The sequence below is a fragment of the Marmota monax genome, unplaced genomic scaffold (assembly GCF_021218885.2).
Source record: "Marmota monax isolate L192 unplaced genomic scaffold, Marmota_monax_Labrador192_F-V1.1 WCK01_AAM20220418_F8-fsc00086, whole genome shotgun sequence".
NCBI classification, from domain to species: domain Eukaryota; kingdom Metazoa; phylum Chordata; class Mammalia; order Rodentia; family Sciuridae; genus Marmota; species Marmota monax.
In genome coordinates, this window is record NW_026693086.1 from 6681759 (window position 1) to 6703309 (window position 21551).

At 47.8% G+C, this 21551-nt stretch overlaps 1 protein-coding gene and 1 long non-coding RNA gene across 2 annotated transcripts; one reads left to right on the top strand and one right to left on the bottom strand.

Moving 5' to 3' along the window:
• Positions 1 to 547: 547 nt before the first annotated feature.
• On the bottom strand, positions 548 to 9604 carry LOC131424554 (uncharacterized). Its single transcript, XR_009227814.1, has 2 exons — positions 9414 to 9604; positions 548 to 9342 (listed from the first exon to the last, which is right to left on the bottom strand). It is a non-coding gene; the product is annotated as an uncharacterized LOC131424554 (long non-coding RNA).
• On the top strand, positions 9591 to 21527 carry Kat8 (lysine acetyltransferase 8). The gene is made up of 11 exons (XM_046454361.2): positions 9591 to 9829; positions 11188 to 11262; positions 11340 to 11515; positions 16215 to 16268; positions 16365 to 16529; positions 17252 to 17341; positions 20126 to 20266; positions 20365 to 20458; positions 20545 to 20695; positions 20882 to 21036; positions 21360 to 21527. The coding sequence occupies exons 1-11, from the start codon at positions 9619 to 9621 to the stop codon at positions 21422 to 21424; spliced, it is 1377 nt and encodes a 458-aa protein (XP_046310317.1). The 5' UTR covers positions 9591 to 9618; the 3' UTR covers positions 21425 to 21527.
• The last annotated feature ends 24 nt before the right edge of the window (positions 21528 to 21551 follow it).

Here is a 21551-nt window from a genome sequence, read left to right on the forward strand (position 1 = left end):
TCACATTCATTGTCTAAGGAGCAGAGACCCAGAGCCCACAGTTAAAATCCTTCAGTGTTCCTCAGGACAACTGCAGACTTCTTATCCTTCCTGAGCTTCTGGTCGGCCCACTCAACCTTCTCATATTCTACTGTGGTTCCAGTCATATCCTCAGGTCATCCAGGCTGTTCCTCTATCCCGCTACATCTTTTCTGCTTTCGCTCCCTGCTCCCTTCCCTAGCCAAATCCTACTCAAGCTGAACCTATACCAATGTCCCAGTTCTTACCTGGTGCTCTCACCCCCCCATGCCCCCCCACCCTGCCCCAGGCTATCCTGACAGCAGACTGCACCAGAACTGTCTTCCTCTTCAGGGTAGAGGAAGGTCTTTTTATTTGATTCATTACCCAATCTTTCCTGGCACAGAAAATCACCCAGTCAGGATGACTTGCACTCACTATAGGCAGGAATATTATTAATAATACATAACACTTGTACAGTACTAATTCCATACCTGGCATTATTCTAGGCACTTTACATTTATAAATTGAAGTAATCCACACAACAACCCCAGGATTAATAATCCTTTATTTATTTATGTATTGGGGATTGAACCAAGGGGCACTTTACCATGAAACTACACCACCAGTCCTTTTTATTTTTAAATTTTGAGAAGGGGTCTCACTAAGTTACTTAGGGCTGCTCTAAATTGCTGAGGCTGGCCTCGAATTTGCGATCCTCCTACTTTAGCTTCCACAGTCACCCCGCTTGAATAATACATCCTCATTTTACCAATACCAAAATTAAAGCACCCAGCAGTTAACTAACTTGTTTCAAGTATTAGGGGGCAGAGCTGGGGTTCGAATCACGCAGTTTACTTTCCCATGAATGAGTCGAGAGCTGAAAAGTGAAGGATAAGACCTCAGGGAAACCGGTAGGGTTTAATCTGTATGCTTGACATCTAAGAGTCTTTCCTTACTAGCGTTTTGCTCCCAGGTATCCCCTCACATCTTTTTTTTTTTTTTTTGTACCAGGGGTTGAACGCAGGGGGCACTTGGCCACTGAGTCACATCCCCAGCCCTATTTTGTATTTTATTTAGAGACAGGATCTCACTGAGTTGCTTAGCGCCTCACCATTGCTGAGGCTGGCTTTGAACTCGCGATCCTCCTGTCTCAGCCCCCTGAGCCGCTGGGATTACAGGCGTGCGCCGCCGCGCCGGGCCCAGGGAGCCCATTTTATTTTATTTTATTTTTTTAATATATATATATATTTTGTTGCAGATGGACACAATACTTTTATTTTTATTTTTTTATGTAGTGCTGAGGCTCGAACCCAGGGCCTCGCCCGCGCTAGGCGAGCGCTTTACCACTGAGCCACAATTCCAGCCCCGAGGGAGCCCATTTTATAAAGCAGAAAATAGAGTCCACAGGCCACAGGTAATTTCGGGAGGGAGCTCCATTTATCAAGTGGTCCGGAAACCGGGATGTAGCCAGAATGGACTGGAGCCCCCGCTGTGAGTCCTCAGCAGCAAACTACAACTCCCAGGAGGCATCGGGCGCCCACAGCCCACGCGACGTCGCAGCGGCAGAGGGCGCAGGCAGCTTGGGTAGCCGCGTTGGTCTACAGGGCGGTTCCGCTCGGACCCGGGCCCTGGCTCTAGCCCCGCGGTAAGTGGAATATTTGCATAGACCTGCGGGCTAAGGCTGCGCAGCACGCGTCCACAGCCGCCACCATTTGCGCTGGAGTGCGCATGGGCGAGGGGCTGCCATCTACCATATGGGGGGGACCCGGGCCGAACCAAGAAACCTCGCTGAGGGGTAAACTCAGATGGGGACTCCCGGTCCGTAGCCTCTACGCAGCTGGCTCTCTGGCTCACAGTGCTGTGTCGCACGTACTCAGGCCTGGCTCCTGGGGCCCGGGTCTGACCGCGCTGGGTAGGGGTCAGCCCCGCCCCCTGTACCTGAGGAAGCCAGGGCGAGGTTTTGGGCTGGATGGGTTTGAGTTCTTCGCCTGACTCCCCAGACCATCAGGTAGAGCCTCAGATTGAATAGGACCTCCGGAAAGCAAGGTTGACTAGGCTTAACTTGTGTTTGGGGAGGTGACTGAAGGGCTGGCTAGAGATTGCTTAGGTTTGAGGATACCGGTGCTCATGTGGAGAAGTGGTGCAGGTCTTCTGAATTCGGATCCTTACAAGTCCACTTTACCCTGCTCTGGTAGATGGGAGATACTCTCCTGGGGCTGAGCTGGTCAGCATCCTCGACGGATCCTCACCCTTGAAGTCAGAGAAAGACCTCTGTCCACCCACACTGTTTGCCCCGTTTTGGGGTCGCCTCCATCTGTTGGGTGCTCAGGCCTGGTAACAGACTAGTCTGACAAAAGAGCAGGACGATGATACTGGCGTCGGTGCTTGGGAGCAGCCCTCGGGCTGGGCCTTCACTTCGGCCTCTCTTGGGGCTGTCACTCTCCATACGGGCCCATTCTACATCCGCCACGGATACACACCATGTGGAGATGGCACGGGAGCGCTCCAAGACGGTCACTTCCTTCTACAATCAATCAGTCATCGATGTGGCAGCGGAGAAGGTGCGCAGTGCTGATGGTTAGCAGGGGTCAAGTGCTGGAGTAGGTGTTCAGGGAACGAGGAGCTATGTGGTGGGGAAGGGATGTTGGAGGTCCAGTGCTCAAGGTCCATCTATCTTCAGCCCTCAGTCCGCCTCACTCCGACCATGATGCTCTATTCTGGCCGCTCCCAGGATGGCAGTCACCTTTTGGTAAGATTGCTGATCCCTGTTTCCCCTTTGGCTCCTGGAGCTCAGGGCAGCCACTCAGGTCTTGGCCTTGTTTGCCCTCTTATAGAAAAGTGGCCGGTACCTGCAGCAGGAGCTACCAGTGAGGATTGCTCACCGCATCAAGGGCTTCCGCAGCCTTCCTTTTATCATTGGCTGCAACCCCACCATACTGCATGTGGTAAGGTAGACAGGATCTTTGATCAGTGTGCATACCACCCAAGGGTTCAGTAGGGAGCCTGGGGCCCAGAATGGCAGACTTGCCTGCTGTGTCAGGGCCATACAGGACTCAACCCAAGCCTTTGAAGGTAAAGCTACATATTGATAGAGGTTGGAAAGGTCACAGTGGGGGTTGGAACCATTTGAAGTGGGTTGGGTGGTGAACCAGATGGGCACGCATGGATGGCTGTTCTCTACCCAGTGCCGGTAGCAGCCCTGTGAATTCCCATACTTCTTCCTTGCAGCATGAGCTGTATATCCGTGCTTTCCAGAAGCTGACAGACTTCCCTCCGGTGAGGCTGGGCAGAGCAGGGCGGTAAGGGACTAAGACACCAGGGTTGGACCACCTGTGCTTATGAATCTGTGACCTGCAGATCAAAGACCAGGCAGATGAGGCCCAATACTGCCAGCTTGTGCGACAGCTGCTAGATGACCACAAAGATGTAGTGACCCTGTTAGCTGAAGGCCTGCGTGAGAGCCGAAAGCACATAGAGGTCAGTGGCAGCAAAGTAAGGGCCTAGCAAATTAAAGGCACTGGGAAAGAGCATGAGGTTTCAGAAGTCATGCTTTTTACAGGATGAAAAGCTCGTCCGCTACTTCTTGGACAAGACACTGACTTCAAGGCTTGGGATCCGCATGTTGGCCACTCATCACCTGGCGCTACACGAGGATAAGGTGGGGCTTTGGAACCCAAGACCTGCCTGGGAAGGTCAAGTGAGGAGAGGAAAATGAGCCAGGTCCCCCCTTGGGCTGGGAACCTAAGCCAAAGTCATGGGGGAGAGGCTTTGGGGCTGCTTTGGCATTCCAGAGTTGCAGGCATTTGGCCGCCAAGGTGGGGTTGGAGGTGTTGCTAGTCCTGACCTTCTTTCTCCTGCCAGCCCGACTTTGTTGGCATCATCTGTACTCGTCTCTCACCAAAGAAGATTATTGAAAAGTGGGTGGACTTTGCCAGGTGAGGCTAGAATGGCTGAAGGGATGGGTGTCTTGGGGCAGGGAACTCTTAGTTCTGAGCCCTTGCCTGGGGCATCATCTAGGTTAGGGTTCTCAACCTTGGCACTGTTGACATTTTAAGCTAGATAATTCTTTGTAGTGGGGGGCTGTCCTAATCATGTTAAGATGTTTAGAAGGAACCCTTGCTTCTACTGACTTGATACCCCTGAGTTGTGAGGAGCAAAATTCTCTCCCCAGACTTCCATAGGTCCCTTGGGAGCAGACTAGTTTCCAGTTGAGAACCACTACTTTATGGGCTCCTATCTGAACCCTTTTCCTATCCACAGACGCCTGTGTGAGCATAAGTATGGCAATGCACCCCGAGTTCGCATCAATGGACATGTGGCTGCCCGTTTCCCCTTCATTCCTATGCCGTTAGACTATATCCTGCCCGAGCTGCTCAAGAATGCCATGAGGTGGGCAGGCTGGATCAACTGGGTGGGGCCAGATAGGAACTGTGGTGCCACCTCCTACTAATCTTTCCTTCCTGCATAGAGCCACAATGGAAAGCCACCTAGACACTCCCTACAACGTTCCAGATGTGGTCATCACCATTGCCAACAATGATATTGATCTCATCATCAGGTTTGTCCTGAGTGGGGTTGGGCTGGGTGGATGGGGGTTCCAGGCAGTTTACAGTTTTGCTGTAGAACCTTGAGCCAGTACCTGCCCCTCTTTGGGATTTGGACCCTGGTCAGAAAAGATATTATTTGGTTCTCAGATTGCCATGAACTGGATATTAATGGATCTACAGCCAGCTATGGTTCCCAGGACCTTGCCTCTATCAGTAACTGAGGGCCCTAGAATGGGGAAACCAGTCTTTGAGGCTGGGCTAAGAATAAATATCAAATCCGTTGAGAAGGTATAAGCAGGCAGTGGCCCAGGCAAAGGTGAGGATGGAGAACAGTTGGTTAAACAAACAAGGCCCAAGGGTCAAGGTGGACCACATTCCATATTGGGGTGTAAGGAACAGGAAATCAAATTTAGCACTCTTTCCTTGGGTGGTAGTAAGACCCTATCAAACCTGAGCTGAGCCCATGTTGTTGAAACCCTGCCAGAATTTCAGACCGGGGTGGAGGCATTGCTCACAAAGACTTGGATAGGGTCATGGACTACCACTTCACTACAGCTGAGGCCAGCACCCAGGACCCCCGAATCAGCCCACTCTTCGGCCACCTGGACATGCACAGTGGTGGCCAGTCAGGACCCATGCATGGGTGAGGCTCCCCCACCCGCCTCCACAACTGGGGATGGGGAACAACCCAAGGGAACTCAGGCCTCTGAAGCTCCCTATTCTATTTCCCTGCCTACCCCCAGCTTTGGCTTCGGGTTGCCCACATCACGGGCCTACGCCGAGTACCTCGGTGGTTCCCTGCAGCTGCAGTCCCTGCAGGGCATTGGCACAGATGTCTACCTGCGGCTCCGCCACATCGATGGCCGGGAGGAAAGCTTCCGAATCTGACTGTACAACCTTTGGCCTGCTTGCCTGCCCAAGCTGGGTCACACTCCTTGCCAGGACCTTTGGGTCAGGCAGGGTGACACTCTGCTCCACATACTGCTGCATCTTGGGTCTTAGGGCCCCAGACAAGACAGATGGACCTACATGGAACTGGGTGCCACTCCTTCTCAAGAGAGCTCACTACTTCCTTGCCCCCAGCCTTGAAGGGGAGGAAACAGGGACCTCTGAGGCCTCTAGCAACAGCTCTGTCATTCTTGTTCCTGGGGAACCCCTACTTTGACATGTTATTTGTTATTAAAGTTCACATTTTGAATGCCTTCTTGGGCCCTGTGTATGGGGAGGGTGGGCAAACTTTCATTTCTGTCCCCTTTCAGATTCCCTGAGTTCTTGGGTTTAACTGGTTCATGTCCCAGTTTCTAACTGTTCTGAAACCTGGTAGACAGGGGTACAATTGGCCCCAAGTCTCCTGGTTTGATTTGGCAGGAGTGAGGGCAGCTTAACCAAAGATTTTTCATTCATCTCATTTAACAAGTGTTTCTGGGTCCCAGCCAATTTTGAAGGCCTAGGTAAATGCAGAGTTCTGACTCTTCCCTTCATGGAAGTCACAGATTTTAGAGGTGAAGGTCACCAGACTGGGCAATCCCCAGAGCCACCTGATGCCTGTGCCTGAGTAAGGTTAAAAATACCACCTGCCAGCTGCATCTGTGGCTGCCAAGAAAGGAACACAAGGTTGTGTCCTGGCAGGCCTCAGCAGAGACTTGGTGCCCCACCACAGAGGAAGGTGGGGCCCTAGTAGCAAGGGTTAGGGACTTGGGAAAAAGGAAAGGACTCCAGATAACAAGAGGGCTCAGTGTTACACTTGAGGCAGAACTTCCTGTGAGAAGAGTAACTCCAGTGAAGTCTCAGTTGGGAGCATCCTACCTCCTTTGTCAGGGAAGAAAGGCCGGAGAGGCTGCCTGGTGGGACTGGGGAGAAGAGTTGGACCTCTTTCTCTTGACTTCACATTTGAGCCCTGACAGCTAACTTCCTGAGGCTGTAGGCCTATATCATCTCCTACCCTATAGGGTGATGGAGCTGGGAGACTAAGGGGAGACAGCAAGTGGCAGATGGTGGGAAACCACAATGCCTTGGTATGCTGAAATTCCTGCTGGCTGCAGAGCAAAAGGTAGAACTGGAGAGAGAGGCAGCAACCAAAAGGTGTAGGGCCTTGAAGCATAGGCTTTACCCTGGAGGCAGTAGGGATCCATTGGTGGGTTTTATGCTAGGAAGGGATGTTTTACTTTGGATTCCCTAAAAGCAGACCCTGAGAGGAGGATTTATGTCCAAGTGATTTGTAAAGAAAGTGTCTCCCAAAAGGGAGTAGGAGAGGCAGGAAAGAAGGGGAGAAACCGAGCAAGGATGTGATCTTGGGCTAAAGTCCAGGGCCAGTAAATTATGCCTTAAGGTAAAAGTAAGAGAGTTAAGCTCCACTCATTAATTCCTCCACTTGATAGTTAATGGTTAAAGTCTGTGTTGGGAAGTGGGGGTAGGAAAGAATTTAAACTTGGGTTGAAAATTGTTTTCAGCTTTTTCAGGCAAGACCTCAGACAGTTGTCAAAGAGCCTCAGGTGCTAGCCTTTGGAAGGACAGTGCAGGTAATCTGGACATACAGAAATTAAAAAAATCTCAGGAACTGGGCTGGGTGCAGTGGCACATGCCTATAATCCCAGTGACTTGAGGAGGCTGAGGCAAGAGGATCACAAGTTTAAGGCCTTTTTTTAAAAAAAAACAGGAATTGAACTTAGGGGCACTCAACCCCTGAGCCACATCCCCAGCCCTTTTTGTTTTTTATTTTGAGATAGGGTCTTCTAAGTTGCTTAGGGCCTTGCTAAATTGCTGAGGCTGGCTTTGAATTCACAATCCTCCTGCCTCAGTCTCTTGAGCCGCTGGGATTGCAGGCATGCGATAGTGTAGGGCCAGTCCTGACAATATGATGAGACCTGTCTCAAAAAATTAAAAGGGCTGGAGATGTAGCACAGTGGCAAAGTGGCCCTGGATTCAATCCCCAGTAACAAAACACATAAACAAATTGCAGCCCTACAAAGCTCCAGAAGGAACAGTCAGATTTGCATCATTAATGGCCATTGGATTGGAGGAAGCATGATGAAAAGGCTGATGCAGTGACCCTGATCAGAGATTTATAAAGCTTAGGCTAATCATTAACTAGAAAGAACGTCATCTGTAACTGAAGATGTCAGGTGAAGTATCAAGTGAGGCATCAGTGAGGTAACAATTCTAAAGATAGGTTGGAATGGGAGAGAGCATTATGACTTGGTTCTTCCCCAACCTGACCGTTATTTTTTATTTTGAGGCAGGGTCTCACTAAGTGGCTGAGGCTGGCTTTGAACTTGTGATCCTCCTGCCTCAGCCATCCAGGATTACAGGTGTGCACCACTGCACCTAGCAACTCCTTCCTGACTCATTTCTTCTGTTTATGCTGCCAGACACTGAACTCTTACTACACCCCCCAACTCCTTCATTTATTTCACAAAGGCTAAGTTAAAGCCATTCCCACTTCTGACCCTACAGACACCTCTTAGATTTTGCTTGTGCTGTAATCTCTGAGCCCCATCCTCAGGCCCCAAGAATTCTACTCTTCTAAGAATTGTTTTGAAGTCCAGTAACTAAATTTTGTATCCAGGAACTTTCAAAGGATGGCTAAAGAGAATGTTCATTGAGTACCTACTCTGCCTAGCACTATACATTGTTATATGAGCTACCTCACACAGGTTTAGTCTGCTTGCCTCATGACAGAAGCCAATTAGTTGAGAGAAAATACCATTGTAAAGAACTTTTTTTCTAATAAGTTAGCTGGCTGGAAGATGATAGAGATTCTTATCCCTAAAGAGACATCTTGCCAGGAAGCCAATTTAGAGGCAGATCATATAGGAGATGGGTGATCACATACTGGGTAGGCACCTTTTCACAGGTGTAGGTTTATGGCCAAATCACCTAGTGTTTCTTAGTTCTGCAAATCTCAACAAACATCAGTAGCCGGTTGCAGTGGCACATGCCTGTAATCCCAGCAGCTTGGGAGGCGGAGACAGGAGGAATGTGAGTTCAAAGCCAGCCTCAGCAACTTAGTGGGGACCTCAAGCAAATCAGCAAGACTCCTGTCTCTAAATAAAATACAAAATAGGGCTGGGGATGTGGCTCAGTGGTCGAATGCCCTCTGATACTAAACAAAACAAGACAAAAGATCATTTTTTTCCCCTAAGGCTATTGTTATTTATTCATTTGCCCACATGTAGTTCCTGCCTATTATACAACGATCAGGCTAGAGAGGGTGGCCTTTCTGCGGATCACCACTAGGATAATAGTAGAAAAAATACTAATAACTGTGGAAGACCAGGGTCATGTGAAGCTAAATAAGCAGTCTGGCGCCAGATTAATGTTCGGCTTCATATACAGACAAGATGTTATGGTTTATATAGTTCTATATAGCTTAACCATACAGAGATATATACAAGCATGTATGTGTATATATCTATGTACACACATACACACATCGGTTTAAGTTTTGCCGATTCTCAGTGCATCTACATACTTGTCATATTACCCGAGGAGGTGCCAAACTCAAAAGATTCCTCAACTTATAGCCAAGACGCTCTTCATTGTATCCGCAGCCTTTATTTTGAAGCTACTTACTAACCCTGGAAACCCGTTCTTCCTCCACCTCAACTGTGTCTTTTTCCCACCTTGAACAAGAGAAGCAGTCTCTTCAATCTTCAAATATGAGGTGGCCGGTACTAAGCCTGCGCAACTGAGCCGCGCAGTGGGGGACTGCTAATTCCAGACTTAATCCCGAAGCTCCGCAACCGAGGAGACCGTTCTGGCTTCGTCCCATTAGCGAGGGCAGCACCCCTGAAAACTGACACATTTTGGCAGCATTAGAGCCTTTTAAAAAATAACTTGAGTCATCACATTAGGAAAAACTGTCACCTCACAGAAAATCAGGAACTCAGGCCCACCCTCATCACGGGCCTACGGACAGCAGCAGCGCAGCAGAGCAGACCGCAGGAACCAATTAGTTTCTGCCACATCACAGACCCCACCTCCAGACGCGAGGCTCCGCCCCCACGCACGGCTGACCCGGAGCTAAAAATCCTACGCGGCGCTACACTGTGGGGTCACTTCCGCCACCGCCATGGCGGCACAGGGAGCTGCTGCAGCGGTTGCAGCAGCGACTTCGGGGGTCGTAGGGGAGAGCGAGCCCGGGCCCGGGGAGAATGCAGCGGTCGAGGGGACTGCCCCATCCCCGGGCCGCGTCTCTCCGCCGACGCCCGCGCGCGGCGAACCAGAAGTCACAGTGGAGATCGGAGAAACGTACCTGTGCCGGCGGCCAGATAGCACCTGGCGTGAGGGCGGGGCCCAGGGGCGGGCTGTGTGGTGGGCGTGACTTGAGAACTTACTCTCCTTAAAGCCTAGAGCCTGGGGGTTTTAGCTGTGGGGGGCGGGGCGGGGGCGGGGCTTTGAACTTCTACGTAAGAAGAGTTGCCTGGGTTGAGAAACCAGCCCAGTAAAGGAGGCTGTCATTCTCTCATTATGCGTGTGCCTCCTACAAAGCCACTAAGGGTATATCGAAGATCTTAGTATATACAGAACTCCTGTTCCACTTACTTGCTAAATATTAACCTTCATTTTCTTTTCTTGCGAACTCTGCTTCCACTGGTCTCTTTTGCCTCTGTCTTTCCCTTCTGTCTTCCCCTGTAGTAAAGAGGACCTTCCAGAACACCTTTTCCTTTGTGGTCTATAATCTTCTGTCATCTTCAAAATAAACTCCTCCAACTTATTATTAGAGTGGCATTCATTTCTGTGTCCTCTCTGGTTTCTAGCCACCCCAAAAAAGGCCATTGCTAGACCAGAACATGCTCTTGGCTCCAAAAACCATGTGCCTTTTAACACCCTGCTCTCTGTTTGGAATGTCTTCCCTTTCTCCTATCATTCTTTTAGCTTGTATCTTTTGTGATGCCATTCTTAACTGCCTTCAGGCAAAGTGAGTTGTTCCCATCTGTATGTTCCTTCTACATTCTTTTCATACTTCAGTCATGGAATAGGTAACATAATGTTGTAATCCTCTGTGGACTCCTCCCCCATCAAACTGGGAACTTCTGGAGGGCAAGATCTCTTGTGATTCAGTGTTGTGTCCAGCAAAAACACAGTGTAGGACCAAACACACAGTGGTTACTTTATTAATTGAATGTATGCTATTTGTGGGGCACTGCACTAAAAATTTTGGAGGCATTAACTCTGAGGTGGGCACTATTATTCCTATTTCCACGTGAAGAAACTGAGGCTCAGGAAGTCAAGACAACTTGCTCAGTTACACTTAGCTAGGAAATGGGGAGCAAGAATTTTAAAACTCAGGTTGTGTTAATGCTGTGCCAGCCCTCATGTCCCCCAAACAAATGAATTACTGAGTGTATACAGTAAAATGAACATTGAAATTTGGAGTCAGAGCTAAACTCAGTTAAGTATCAGTTCTTATCACTTTCCAAATCTATGACCCTGGGTAAGCCTCATTTTTTTCCTCATCTGTAAAATAGGAATAACAGCTCCAACCTGGCTCACCTCAGGATTGTGAAGGGTATAAATGCAATGGTGGATGTGGACAGATGAATCTGGAAACAGCTAAAAACCTGAAAACTGCTCCACAATGTCTTGGATCCCTCTTGTTTTAACATTTCCTGACAATCCTAGCCTTTTTTCTTTACAGATTCTGCAGAAGTGATCCAGTCTCGAGTGAATGACCAGGAGGGCCGAGAGGAATTCTATGTACACTATGTGGGCTGTGAGTGCTTTGGGGCCTCTTGGCTTGGGTGGGAGGAGGAAGTGGCAGGACAGTACCTTCATGGCCTATCCTAACAGTTAACAGGCGACTGGACGAATGGGTAGATAAGAACCGGCTGGCACTGACCAAGACAGTGAAGGATGCTGTACAGAAGAACTCGGAGAAGTACCTGAGTGAGCTGGCTGAGCAGCCTGAGCGCAAGATAACTCGAAACCAAAAGCGCAAGCATGATGAGATCAACCACGTACAGAAGGTCCGGGCCCCTCCCCTTCCCCAGGACTCCAGTGGCCCAGCTGCTTCTGCCAGCTCCCTTGGGCCTCTTGAGTTCCAGTGCCAAAACCACAGCTACTCCCATTTCTTAAGTTCTTTATAGTGAGTGTATCAGGAACTTCATCTGTCCAATTTACTCTTTATAGGTAGAAAACTGAGGCTCAGAAAGTGAAAGGGCTTGATTCCCACCTGACAGCAAGGAACTGGCACAGTTGGGCCTGGAAGTCAGACTTCCTGCTCCCTCTTTCGAGGCCTCCTGTGGCTGTGTCATATTAGACAGAACAACTTGATGTCTAAAGGGAAGTAGGAGAATGAATCATATTGGACACCTGCCTATTACAAAACACCATTCTAAATACATGTACAAGCTCATCAAATTCTTCCTGACAATTTACCACCACAGGAATAATTATTTCTTTCTGTAGATGAGGAAGCAGGCTCAGAGAGGTTAAGTAACATGCTCAAGGTCACAGAGCTAGTAAAAAAAAGGGGCTGGAATTAGAATAATTATGCCATACATTGTTCTTTGAGCCAGAGTATTAGGTTTAAATATTTTAGTACATGATCTCACTGTTGTTTCACATTAACCCTTTGAGGTAAGCATTATTATTATACCCAGTGTACAGAAGAGGCACAGTTTAGAAACCCAGTTAGAAATTAGATCTGCTAACTAGATTGTCCTGCTTCAGAATCAAGTCCTTAACCATGGTTTGATACATACTAGAAACCCAGGTCATTTTCCTCCAAAACTTGGGTTTCTCTGTTTTTTTATTTTTCCCCACCAAGCTAGACTTGTCCCTGGGGGTTACTTTCCTTCCAGTCTGAGGCTCAGTTTGTGTGTGTCTTTCTTTCTGTGTGTGTGTGTGTGTGCGTGTGCGTGTGTGTTGTAGTAGTGGTAGTAGTAGTAGTGGTGGTGGTAGTAGTAGTAGTAGTAGTAGTAGTACTGGGGATTTAACATGGGGCACTTTACTTCTGAGCTACATTCTTAGTCCTTTTTATTTTTTTATTTTGAGCCACGGTCTCCCTAAGTTGCCCAGGCTGACTCAAACTTGTGATCCTCCTGCCTCAGCCTCCCATGTTGCTAGCATTACAGGCGTGTGCCACCATGCCTGGCTGAGCCTCAGTTTCTTGACTTATAAAATGAGTACAAACAAGAGCAGGATTCATCAAGGTCTGATCAAGCAGTCATTAGTTTCAACCTTCAGTTTCATCTTTCTGAGCACTTATGTGCTTTGCAGTGACGTTTTTCAAACTGAAGGTCAATCTAGTAGTAGATTGTAAACTCAATTCAGTAGGTGTGGCTAGCATTAAATTTTTTTAAATGGAAGAAAGAAGTAGGCTAAGAGAAAATACCAGAGTTCCTTGCATGTTATTAAGGATGAGTATTGTTTCGAGAAGCTTTTGTTTCACATGTATATGTACATATACAAAAACATGTTGACTGGTTTATAGTGCCAACTACACCTCCTGGTATTGATTTGTAATTTAAAGTGCACCAGACCTGGTGATACATGCATTTGAGTAGACTGAGGCAGGAAGATCATAAGTTCAAAGCCAGTTTCAGCAATTTAGCGAAGCCCTAAGCAGCTTAGTGAGATCCTGCCTCAGAAAATAAAAGGACTGGGTATGTAGCTCAGTGGTTAAGCACCCCTGAGTTAAATCCCTGATGCTCCCCCCCCCCACATAAAAAAAAAAATTGAAGTTCCCTAACCTAGAAAACTCCTCCAGTTTAGGGTAGCACTATCCAATTGATTTCCTTTTATAATGGAAATATTCTACAGCTGTGCTCTTCAGTACTGGAGCTACCTTAGCTACATGTGGCTGTTGAATACTTAAAATATATTAGTATGACTAGGAGTTTTTTTGGGTGGTACTGGGGAATCAAACCCAAGGCCTTGCACATGGTAGGCCATGTGCTCAAACCTACCTCCCCAGCCCTTTTTAATTTATATATTTGTACTGGAGATATTATACCAAGGGCCTCTACCACTGAGCTATATATCTAGCCCTTTTTATTTTTTGGTACCAGGGATTGAACCCAGGGTTGCTTAACCACTGAGCCACATCCCTAGCCCTTTTTTAAATTTTTTAAAATTTTGAGTCTCACTAAATTGCTGAGGCTGGCTTTGAACTTGGGATCCTCCCTGGGATTATAGCCTGAATTTAAATATAAATAGTACCCGTAGTGACTAGTGGCTACTCTGTTGGACAGTACAGGTCTAAGATCCTATTATTTCCCCAACTAATTTGCATTGGACAGAGATATATCTCTAAACTGGCATCATTAGAGAGATAGAGGGCCAAGCTATGGTGATAGTGGTTAATAAACCTCAGCAACCTAGCAAGGCCCTAAGCACCTTAGCAAGACCCTGTCTCAAAAATAAAAGGGCTGGGGTTGTGGCCAGTGGTTAAGTGTCCCTGGGTTCAATCCCCAGTAATCCCTGCCTCCCACCCTCCACCCCCACAAAAAAGGATGGGGTAATAAAATAATCAGCAAGTTAACAATTAGCAAGGTTTTTCAGAGCCTAATTAATGTTTAATTCTAAATAAATTGTAGCATTTAAGAAAAATAGTGTTTTTGTAGTTCTTTAATGCTATTGTAGAAGATTATGCTTTGTGAAAGTCGGGGAAATACATTTTAAAGAAACATGAGAAGGAATATCTTCCTTCAGTTTTGCAGTGGTCAGGCCTGAAATTGAACCAGAAACTTGGGCCCAACTCTGCTGAGTACTAATTTTGTGACCTTGGGCAAGGGACCTTCCCTCTTTGTGCCTCACTTTCTTCTTTTGTATAATGAGGCTAGTAAACATTCTTGTTTCAAAGCCTCATTGTGAAGATTAAATGAAATAATGTTCATGGAGTATTTGACATTTAGAATGAATCGCAGCTAGTTAGTCTCCAAGGGTAAGTGACCTCACCTCTCCCTGCCTGTTTAAGACTCTGTGAAATTGGAAAAAGAATGTTCCATCAAAAGGCTGATTGAGTCCATATTGGCAAAATGCTTTGTAGAGGAGCATTCTAGGTAAACAATGGCTACTTTCTCAACTATGGAGCAGATTTACTCTGTTATAGGCTATAGGCCTTCAAGGGTCTCCCTTGTCAGGCTGTGCTTGGTATGTCCTTCAGAGTCAGGCCTAGGAACAGGATATGCTTTGTGACATGACTTTTAGTCTCTGCTTTCTTTTTATTGGGGGGGATCAAAAACATATTGATCCTATCCCTGTTCATCTGGTGAGACTGGGCTGCAGTGGGGGGAGGTTTGTGGCAGGGCCCTTGGGATTGAACCCTGGAGTGCTTTACCACAAGCTACATCCCCAGCCATTTTTTTATTTTGAGACAGCATCTCACTAAATTGCTGAGGCCGGTCTCAAACTTGAGATCCTCCTGCTGCAACCCCTAAAGTCACTGGATTACAGAGGTGCACCACCACACCTGGCTAGTTTTTGCTTTCTGGGGACTTAGAAAATAGGAGGAAACAAGGCAGGGAGAAGTTGGAGGGCTTGTGTTGACCACGTCTGACCTGGGAAGGAGGGGGTGTTAGAATATAGAAAAATCTAGTCAATAAATAAATAAATAAATAAATAAATCAAAGCCACATAAAAAAGAAAAAGAAAAATCTAGTCAAGCTTCCTGGAGGGGATGGGAAAGATGTTGGGCCTTGAAGGAGGAGGAAAAAAGAAATCACTGTAAAAACAATTACACATGATAGCCCACAAAGCCCTGCTCTGTCATGCACTCACCTGACTCAGGCCCTGCCAGATTGAGGAAGTGCTTTCTGGCAGCTTGAAGACGAGGAAGGGCATCCTCAAGGAAGTAATCTTGTGCAAAAGCATGAAGGCCAGAAAAAGGGCTGTTGATATCTGTAGGTTTGAGGGGCTGAAATAGGCAAGGAATCTAAGGAGAACTAGTTAATTGTTCAGACCTGAAATGGTGGCAGTGACTGTTTGGAGTGAGACAGGGAGGAGAATTCCAGAGAAGACCAATTCCAGAGATGTCAAGGAGGTAGAGTTGGCATCCACCCTATTAGGAATTGATCACCAATTGGATGCTAGACTTAAAAGGAGGGAGGAGTCCTAAGATCAGGCCTAGTTATTGGTCTTGAATAGTTGGGCCAATGGTGATGTTCCCAGTGGAAGAGAGATCTAGAAGGAGGAACACATTTGCTGAGAGGAATATTGAGGTTCTTTCTAGGCATCTGTAGGGAGGACCTTTGGGAACAGTCCCATGGACAGGAAGCTACTTGGGTCTGGTGTTTAGGAAAGATGTCCAAGTATATTGAGGAATCTGTGACAGTTCTTATTTTCTACTTGGAAGATGAGATCCATTATTTCATCTGAATCACAACTTTGGGATAGTTGGGTTGTCTCATTATACAACTTTCAGTCCTTTCAACCCAAGGACTGAAACCAGGCCTCCTGATCCTATCCCTGTTCATCTGCAAAAGTTCCAAACTCAGGTATCAGTGTCATCTGAGATGTGTGGGTAGGTGGGTAGCTAGGAGAGGAGGAGCTTAGACCACCCAGCTACAGAACCAAGTAAAAAAGCTGGTATCATGGTTATTATTGTCATTTAGGAGATGAGTCTTGAAGACGATAGGGAAGCATTGTGGGTTCTGGGATAGGGCAGGGACAGCCTGACCACCACCTCTATCCACCATTGTCCACTTTTCTTTCCTTGCCCAGACTTATGCAGAGATGGACCCCACAACAGCAGCCTTGGAGAAGGAGCATGAGGCGGTAAGCAGGGTCAGGTCTCCTAACTGGGCACTCCCTTTCTTTGCTTCCTTGTCCTTGCTGAGCCACCTAGTGCCCCTATTCCTACCTTCTTTGCAGATCACCAAGGTGAAGTATGTGGACAAGATCCACATTGGGAACTATGAAATTGATGCCTGGTACTTCTCACCATTCCCTGAGGACTATGGGAAACAGCCTAAGCTCTGGCTCTGCGAGTATTGCCTCAAGTACATGAAATACGAGAAGAGTTACCGCTTCCATCTGGTGAGGCTGGGCTGCAGTGGGCAAAGAGGCAGGTGGGCATCAAGGTTGGGGGCAGTGAACTGAGCCTGAAGCATCAGGGAAGACAGGTCCAGAGAAGTCAAGTACAAGGAGGGGTTGCCTGAAGGGACCTGGATTCCAGGCCTGGCTTTGATGTTGCTGACATAGTGTGACCTTGGCCAGTTTTCTGCTTTTCTGTTGAATGTAAACAATAGTCTCTCAGATTCTTTGCCCGTTATTATGTTTACCAAGGCCAGCCCAGTACCAGGCTGCTCAGTGTAAAGGAGGAAACAGTCTGAGCAATTGAACGTTGGGGTGTGGACAGGTGGGAAGAGAGGGCCATACTAAAAGTGGGACGCTGTCATCACCAGCGTGGTGGAGTGTTTCCCAGAGCATGAAGTCTGAGGCAAATATATGTGGCTTAGGAAAACTTTGGTAATGGATGAATGACCTCTAGAACCAGGCCAAGAGAAGCTTAAAAGCAGATATTTGAGTGAAACTTGAGCAGGTTGTTAGTCTCTCTTTGCCTCAGTTTCTTCATCTGTGAAATAGGGTCTATCTCTAAGGTTGCTGGGGAGGATACAGCTAGAGTATTAAGCAGAGGGTTTACAAATGGGGAAACAAAGTGCAGAGACTTGCTCCAAGCCACACAGGTGGTGGGGTGGGAAGCACCTAGCAGAGAATTTATGGGTCTCAAGTCTGTGTTCCTTCATCTCTGTCCCCAGGGCCAGTGTCAGTGGCGGCAGCCGCCAGGGAAGGAGATTTATCGAAAGAACAACATTTCTGTGTATGAAGTAGATGGCAAAGATCATAAGGTGAGCTGGTGGCTCAGAGCCAGTGGGGAGGTAGGGAAAGCTCGGGACACAGCCTAGATGATTCTCACTGCCACTGCCAGGTACGGGCTAGCCTCAAGGTGCATGTCCATTGGGGATAGGACTGTGAAGTCTTACTTGGCCTGGCACCTGGCCTGTGGTTGGTGTGCAGTAAAACACATGTTCCCGTGATGCCAGCCTTGGGCCCATCTCCTTTCTGTCCCTGAGGATCTCTTTGATGGGGGTAGTTCAGGTTTGGGTAGTTCTAGAGCCCAGATTGGAGATTGTCTCGCCTGAGGCTGCTCTTAGACAGCTTTCTCTTTTGGTCTAAAGGAAAGGTGTTTGTTTTTGCCTGGGAGGGGACAGCTTTGTTTTGAGATTTCCTCCCTGAGAGCTCTGTGGCTAATGTTGGCTGTGTTCCTTGTTCTTAGCAGAATGACTTCAGTGGGGCAGGGAGTGGCCTTTAGGGCCTGCTCTCCATTGTTAAGAACATGGCCTTGGGGCTGGGGTTGAAGCTCAGTGGTAGAGCACTTGCCTAGCATGTGTGAGGCACTGAGTTCTATTGTCAGCACCTCATATAAATAAACCAACAAACAAATAAATAACAACTAAAATAAAAAAAAGAACCCAGGGGATGGGATTGTGGCTCAGTAGTAGAGCTTGGGCCTTGCACGTGTGAGGCACTGGGTTCAATCCTCAGTACCACATAAAAATAAATAAAGGTATTGTGTCCATCTACAACTAAAAAATTATTAAAAAAAAAAAAAACTGGTCTTTGGCAGGGCATAGTGACACACACCTATAATCTGTTCCCAGCTGCTCAGGGGAGATTGAGGTAGGAGGATCACAAGTTCAAGGCCAGCCTGAGCATCTTAGAAATCTGTACTTCAAAATAAAACACATAAAGAGCTGGGGATATTGCTCAGTGGTCACCCTGGAAAAGTTTCTTCAAATGTCCCGGTTTCCCTTGGAAGGGCACTATAGTGTGAGATGAAGAAGGCAGGCTTCAAATTGCCCTGTCACTTCCTGGTTGACCTTAGACAAGTTACTTAACTTTGTTTTGTTCCTGTTTCCTCATCCATAAGACAAGAGTCATAATTATTTGCCTAATCAGCTTGTTAGTGGAATGAATGAGACCACAAATGTCAAGTATGTAGCGCAGGTGCCTGGCATGTAGTTAGTAGATGCTTAGTAAACATGGGCCTTTGTTATTGTTGAGTAGTTGGGGAATACCTACACTGAGCCTGGCCCTGGCCTGCCTTGCTGAGCATTCATGGGTACAATGACAGAAAGGGCTCCCACTGGAGGTGTGGTATACTTTCCAGCTCTACCCTCTGCCAACTTTGAGGCCTCACGCAAATGCTTCCCTTCCCAGAGCTTCCCTTTTCTCCTAAGACAAGTGGGACTAGCAAGGCTGGCTCACACAATCATTAGGTCAAATGAAAGAGCGGATTTGAAGAGGTGTCATAAACCAGAGAGTCCACTTAGGCCATGGCATGAAGCCAAACTCAAGGTCCCATTGTCCCTCCTGATGCTGGCGTGCGTGGGTCTTTGGGTCTTCGCCAAGGAGTCTAGTCAGGCTGAGGAGAGTGAGTGTGGACAGGCTGAGCTCAGGCTTTAGGTCAAGTGCAAGGGCCCTCCACTTTGTAGATAGTTACCAGCATCATGTCTAGATAGATGCTGGGGGCCCAGCTATGAACAAGACAGAACTCGCATACCAGGCAAATTCCTGTCCTGGCACTCACCAGCCATGGAACCATAGGCTAGCCTCAGTTTCCTATTCTGAAACAAGTTAATGTCTATAAAGATTGAGCCAGATTATACATGTAAAACACCTGGCCTATATTTAGCACTCAAAAGTGGTGAGTTAATGATTAATCCAGCTCTGCCATTAACTTGTTGAGTGCTAATGACTGACTTCTCAGTTTCCTTATTTATCAGAAATTGACTCTAAGACTCCTTCCAGTTGTTTTTTATTTGTTTGTTTTTGTTTTTTTGTACTGGGCATTTAACCCAGGGCCCTTTACCACTGAGCTACATCTCCAGGCTGTTTTTATTTTTTTGAGACAAGTCTCACTATGTTTAGGGCCTCCATAAGTTGCTGAAGCTGGCCTCGAACTTGATCCTTCTGCCTCAGCCTTTGGAGTTCCTTGGATTACAGGACTGCACCACCATGCCTGGGCTCTTTCCAGTTTTTTTTTTTTTTTTTTTTTTTGATATCAGAGTTTGAACACAGGGGCACTTAACCACTAAGCCACATCCCTAGCCCTTATTTATTTATTTTTAATTTTTTTAGTCATAGTTGGACACAACACCTTTATTTATTTCTTTTTATGTGGTGCTGAGGCTCGAACCCAGAAGCTCGCACGTGCTAGGAGAGTGCTCTATTGCTGAGCCACAACCCTAGCCCCTCTAGCCCTTTATATTTATTATCTTGAGATAGGGTCTCGCTAAGTTTCTGAGGCTGGTTTTGAACTTGGTATCCCTTGCCTCAGCCTCCTGAGCTGCTAGGATTACACTATGCCTAGCTCTCCTTCCAGTTCTAAATACTACTCTTCTGGCCAGGTGCACACTTGTTGGGGAGGAGGCTGAGACAGGAGGATTGCAAGTTCAAGTCAGCCTCAGCCTACCAAATACGAGATTACAGGCATGCACCACTGCACCTGGCTACTGGCTTGCCCTTTGGAACCTGGCATGTACAGAACAACAAGGTGGCTGCTCATGCCCATGCTGGTTGGGGGAATTGTACTTGCTCTCTGAACCTGTTTCCCCTCCCCAACCCCTCAGATTTATTGTCAGAACCTGTGTCTACTGGCTAAGCTTTTCCTGGACCATAAGACATTGTACTTCGATGTGGAGCCTTTCGTCTTTTACATCTTGACTGAGGTGGACAGGCAAGGGGCCCACATTGTCGGCTACTTCTCTAAGGTGCTGAATGACTAAACCCAGGTTGGGGGAGGGTGGGAAGTATAAACTGGAGCAGGGGCTGAGCTTCTCCAAAGATCCTGAGCACCCATCCCCTGCAGGAGAAGGAGTCTCCAGATGGAAACAATGTGGCCTGCATCCTGACCCTGCCCCCCTATCAGCGCCGTGGCTATGGGAAATTTCTCATTGCTTTCAGTGAGTGGCTCCTGTGGTGGTGGGGACAGAGAGGGGGGTTGCTAGGGTGGGCTGGATCCTCAGGATTCTTCTTCTCTTGTTATCAGGTTATGAGCTCTCCAAGCTAGAAAGCACAGTAGGATCCCCAGAGAAGCCACTCTCCGATTTGGGCAAACTGAGCTATCGAAGCTATTGGTCATGGGTCCTGCTAGAGATTCTGCGAGATTTCCGGGGCACACTGTCCATCAAGGACCTTAGGTGAGAGCCCTGGTCCCCAACCATGTTCAAGGCATGCTGCTGTCCACTGAGGACCTTGTAAGCAAGGCATCCTGGCATCCTCAAGGGAAAAGATTAGCCATAGATCCTGTCTCCTTGTCCCTTTTGCTATCCTAGGCAGACCCCATAAGACTTATCTCCATCATCTTCTCTAATGCTTTTCTGCAGTCAGATGACCAGTATCACCCAGAATGACATCATCAGCACTCTACAGTCCCTCAACATGGTCAAGTACTGGAAGGGCCAGCACGTGATCTGTGTCACACCCAAGCTGGTAGAGGAACACCTCAAAAGTGCCCAGTATAAGAAACCACCCATCACAGGTGTGTGGGTGGGGGCTTGCGTGTGTGTGTGTGTGTGTGTGTGTGTGTGTGTGTGTGTGGTGGGGGTAGGTATAAGGACTGCTAGAAACCAATTCCTCCTTTCTGTTGTCACAAGATCCCAAACCAGTCAAACCAGCTTCCAGGACAGAAGCCTGGGGCAGGCTACTCATTCCTGTGTTTCCCTGCCCCCTCCCCAAAACTCAGGCTGCCCTTTTGTTCTCTCCTGGAGGAGGTGAAACCTGGCTTGGGCCCAGAGCGGGAGCAGCCGGGTGTGAGCAGGCCTGGCCCAGAGGCCCTGCTTCTCATGCCTCTTCTCCCCACAGTGGACTCTGTCTGCCTCAAATGGGCCCCCCCAAAGCACAAGCAAGTCAAACTCTCCAAGAAGTGAGCAGCCAGTGCCCCTGCTGCTGGATCTGTGCCTCCTTGCCCCTAGCCTGTAAATATGTACAGACCTGTTTCGTCCATTTTTAATAAAGTAAATTCTGCTGGTGGCTTTGGTCTTTGGAAGTAGAAGA

Coding starts and splice junctions, on each gene's coding strand:
- Kat8 (XM_046454361.2), top strand. CDS start 9,619: ATGGCGGCACAGGGAGCTGCTGCAGCGGTTGCAGCAGCGACTTCGGGG. Junction 16,269..16,364: donor TGGAGAAGGAGCATGAGGCG/GTAAGCAGGGTC, acceptor CCTTCTTTGCAG/ATCACCAAGGTGAAGTATGT. Junction 20,267..20,364: donor TTGTCGGCTACTTCTCTAAG/GTGCTGAATGAC, acceptor CATCCCCTGCAG/GAGAAGGAGTCTCCAGATGG.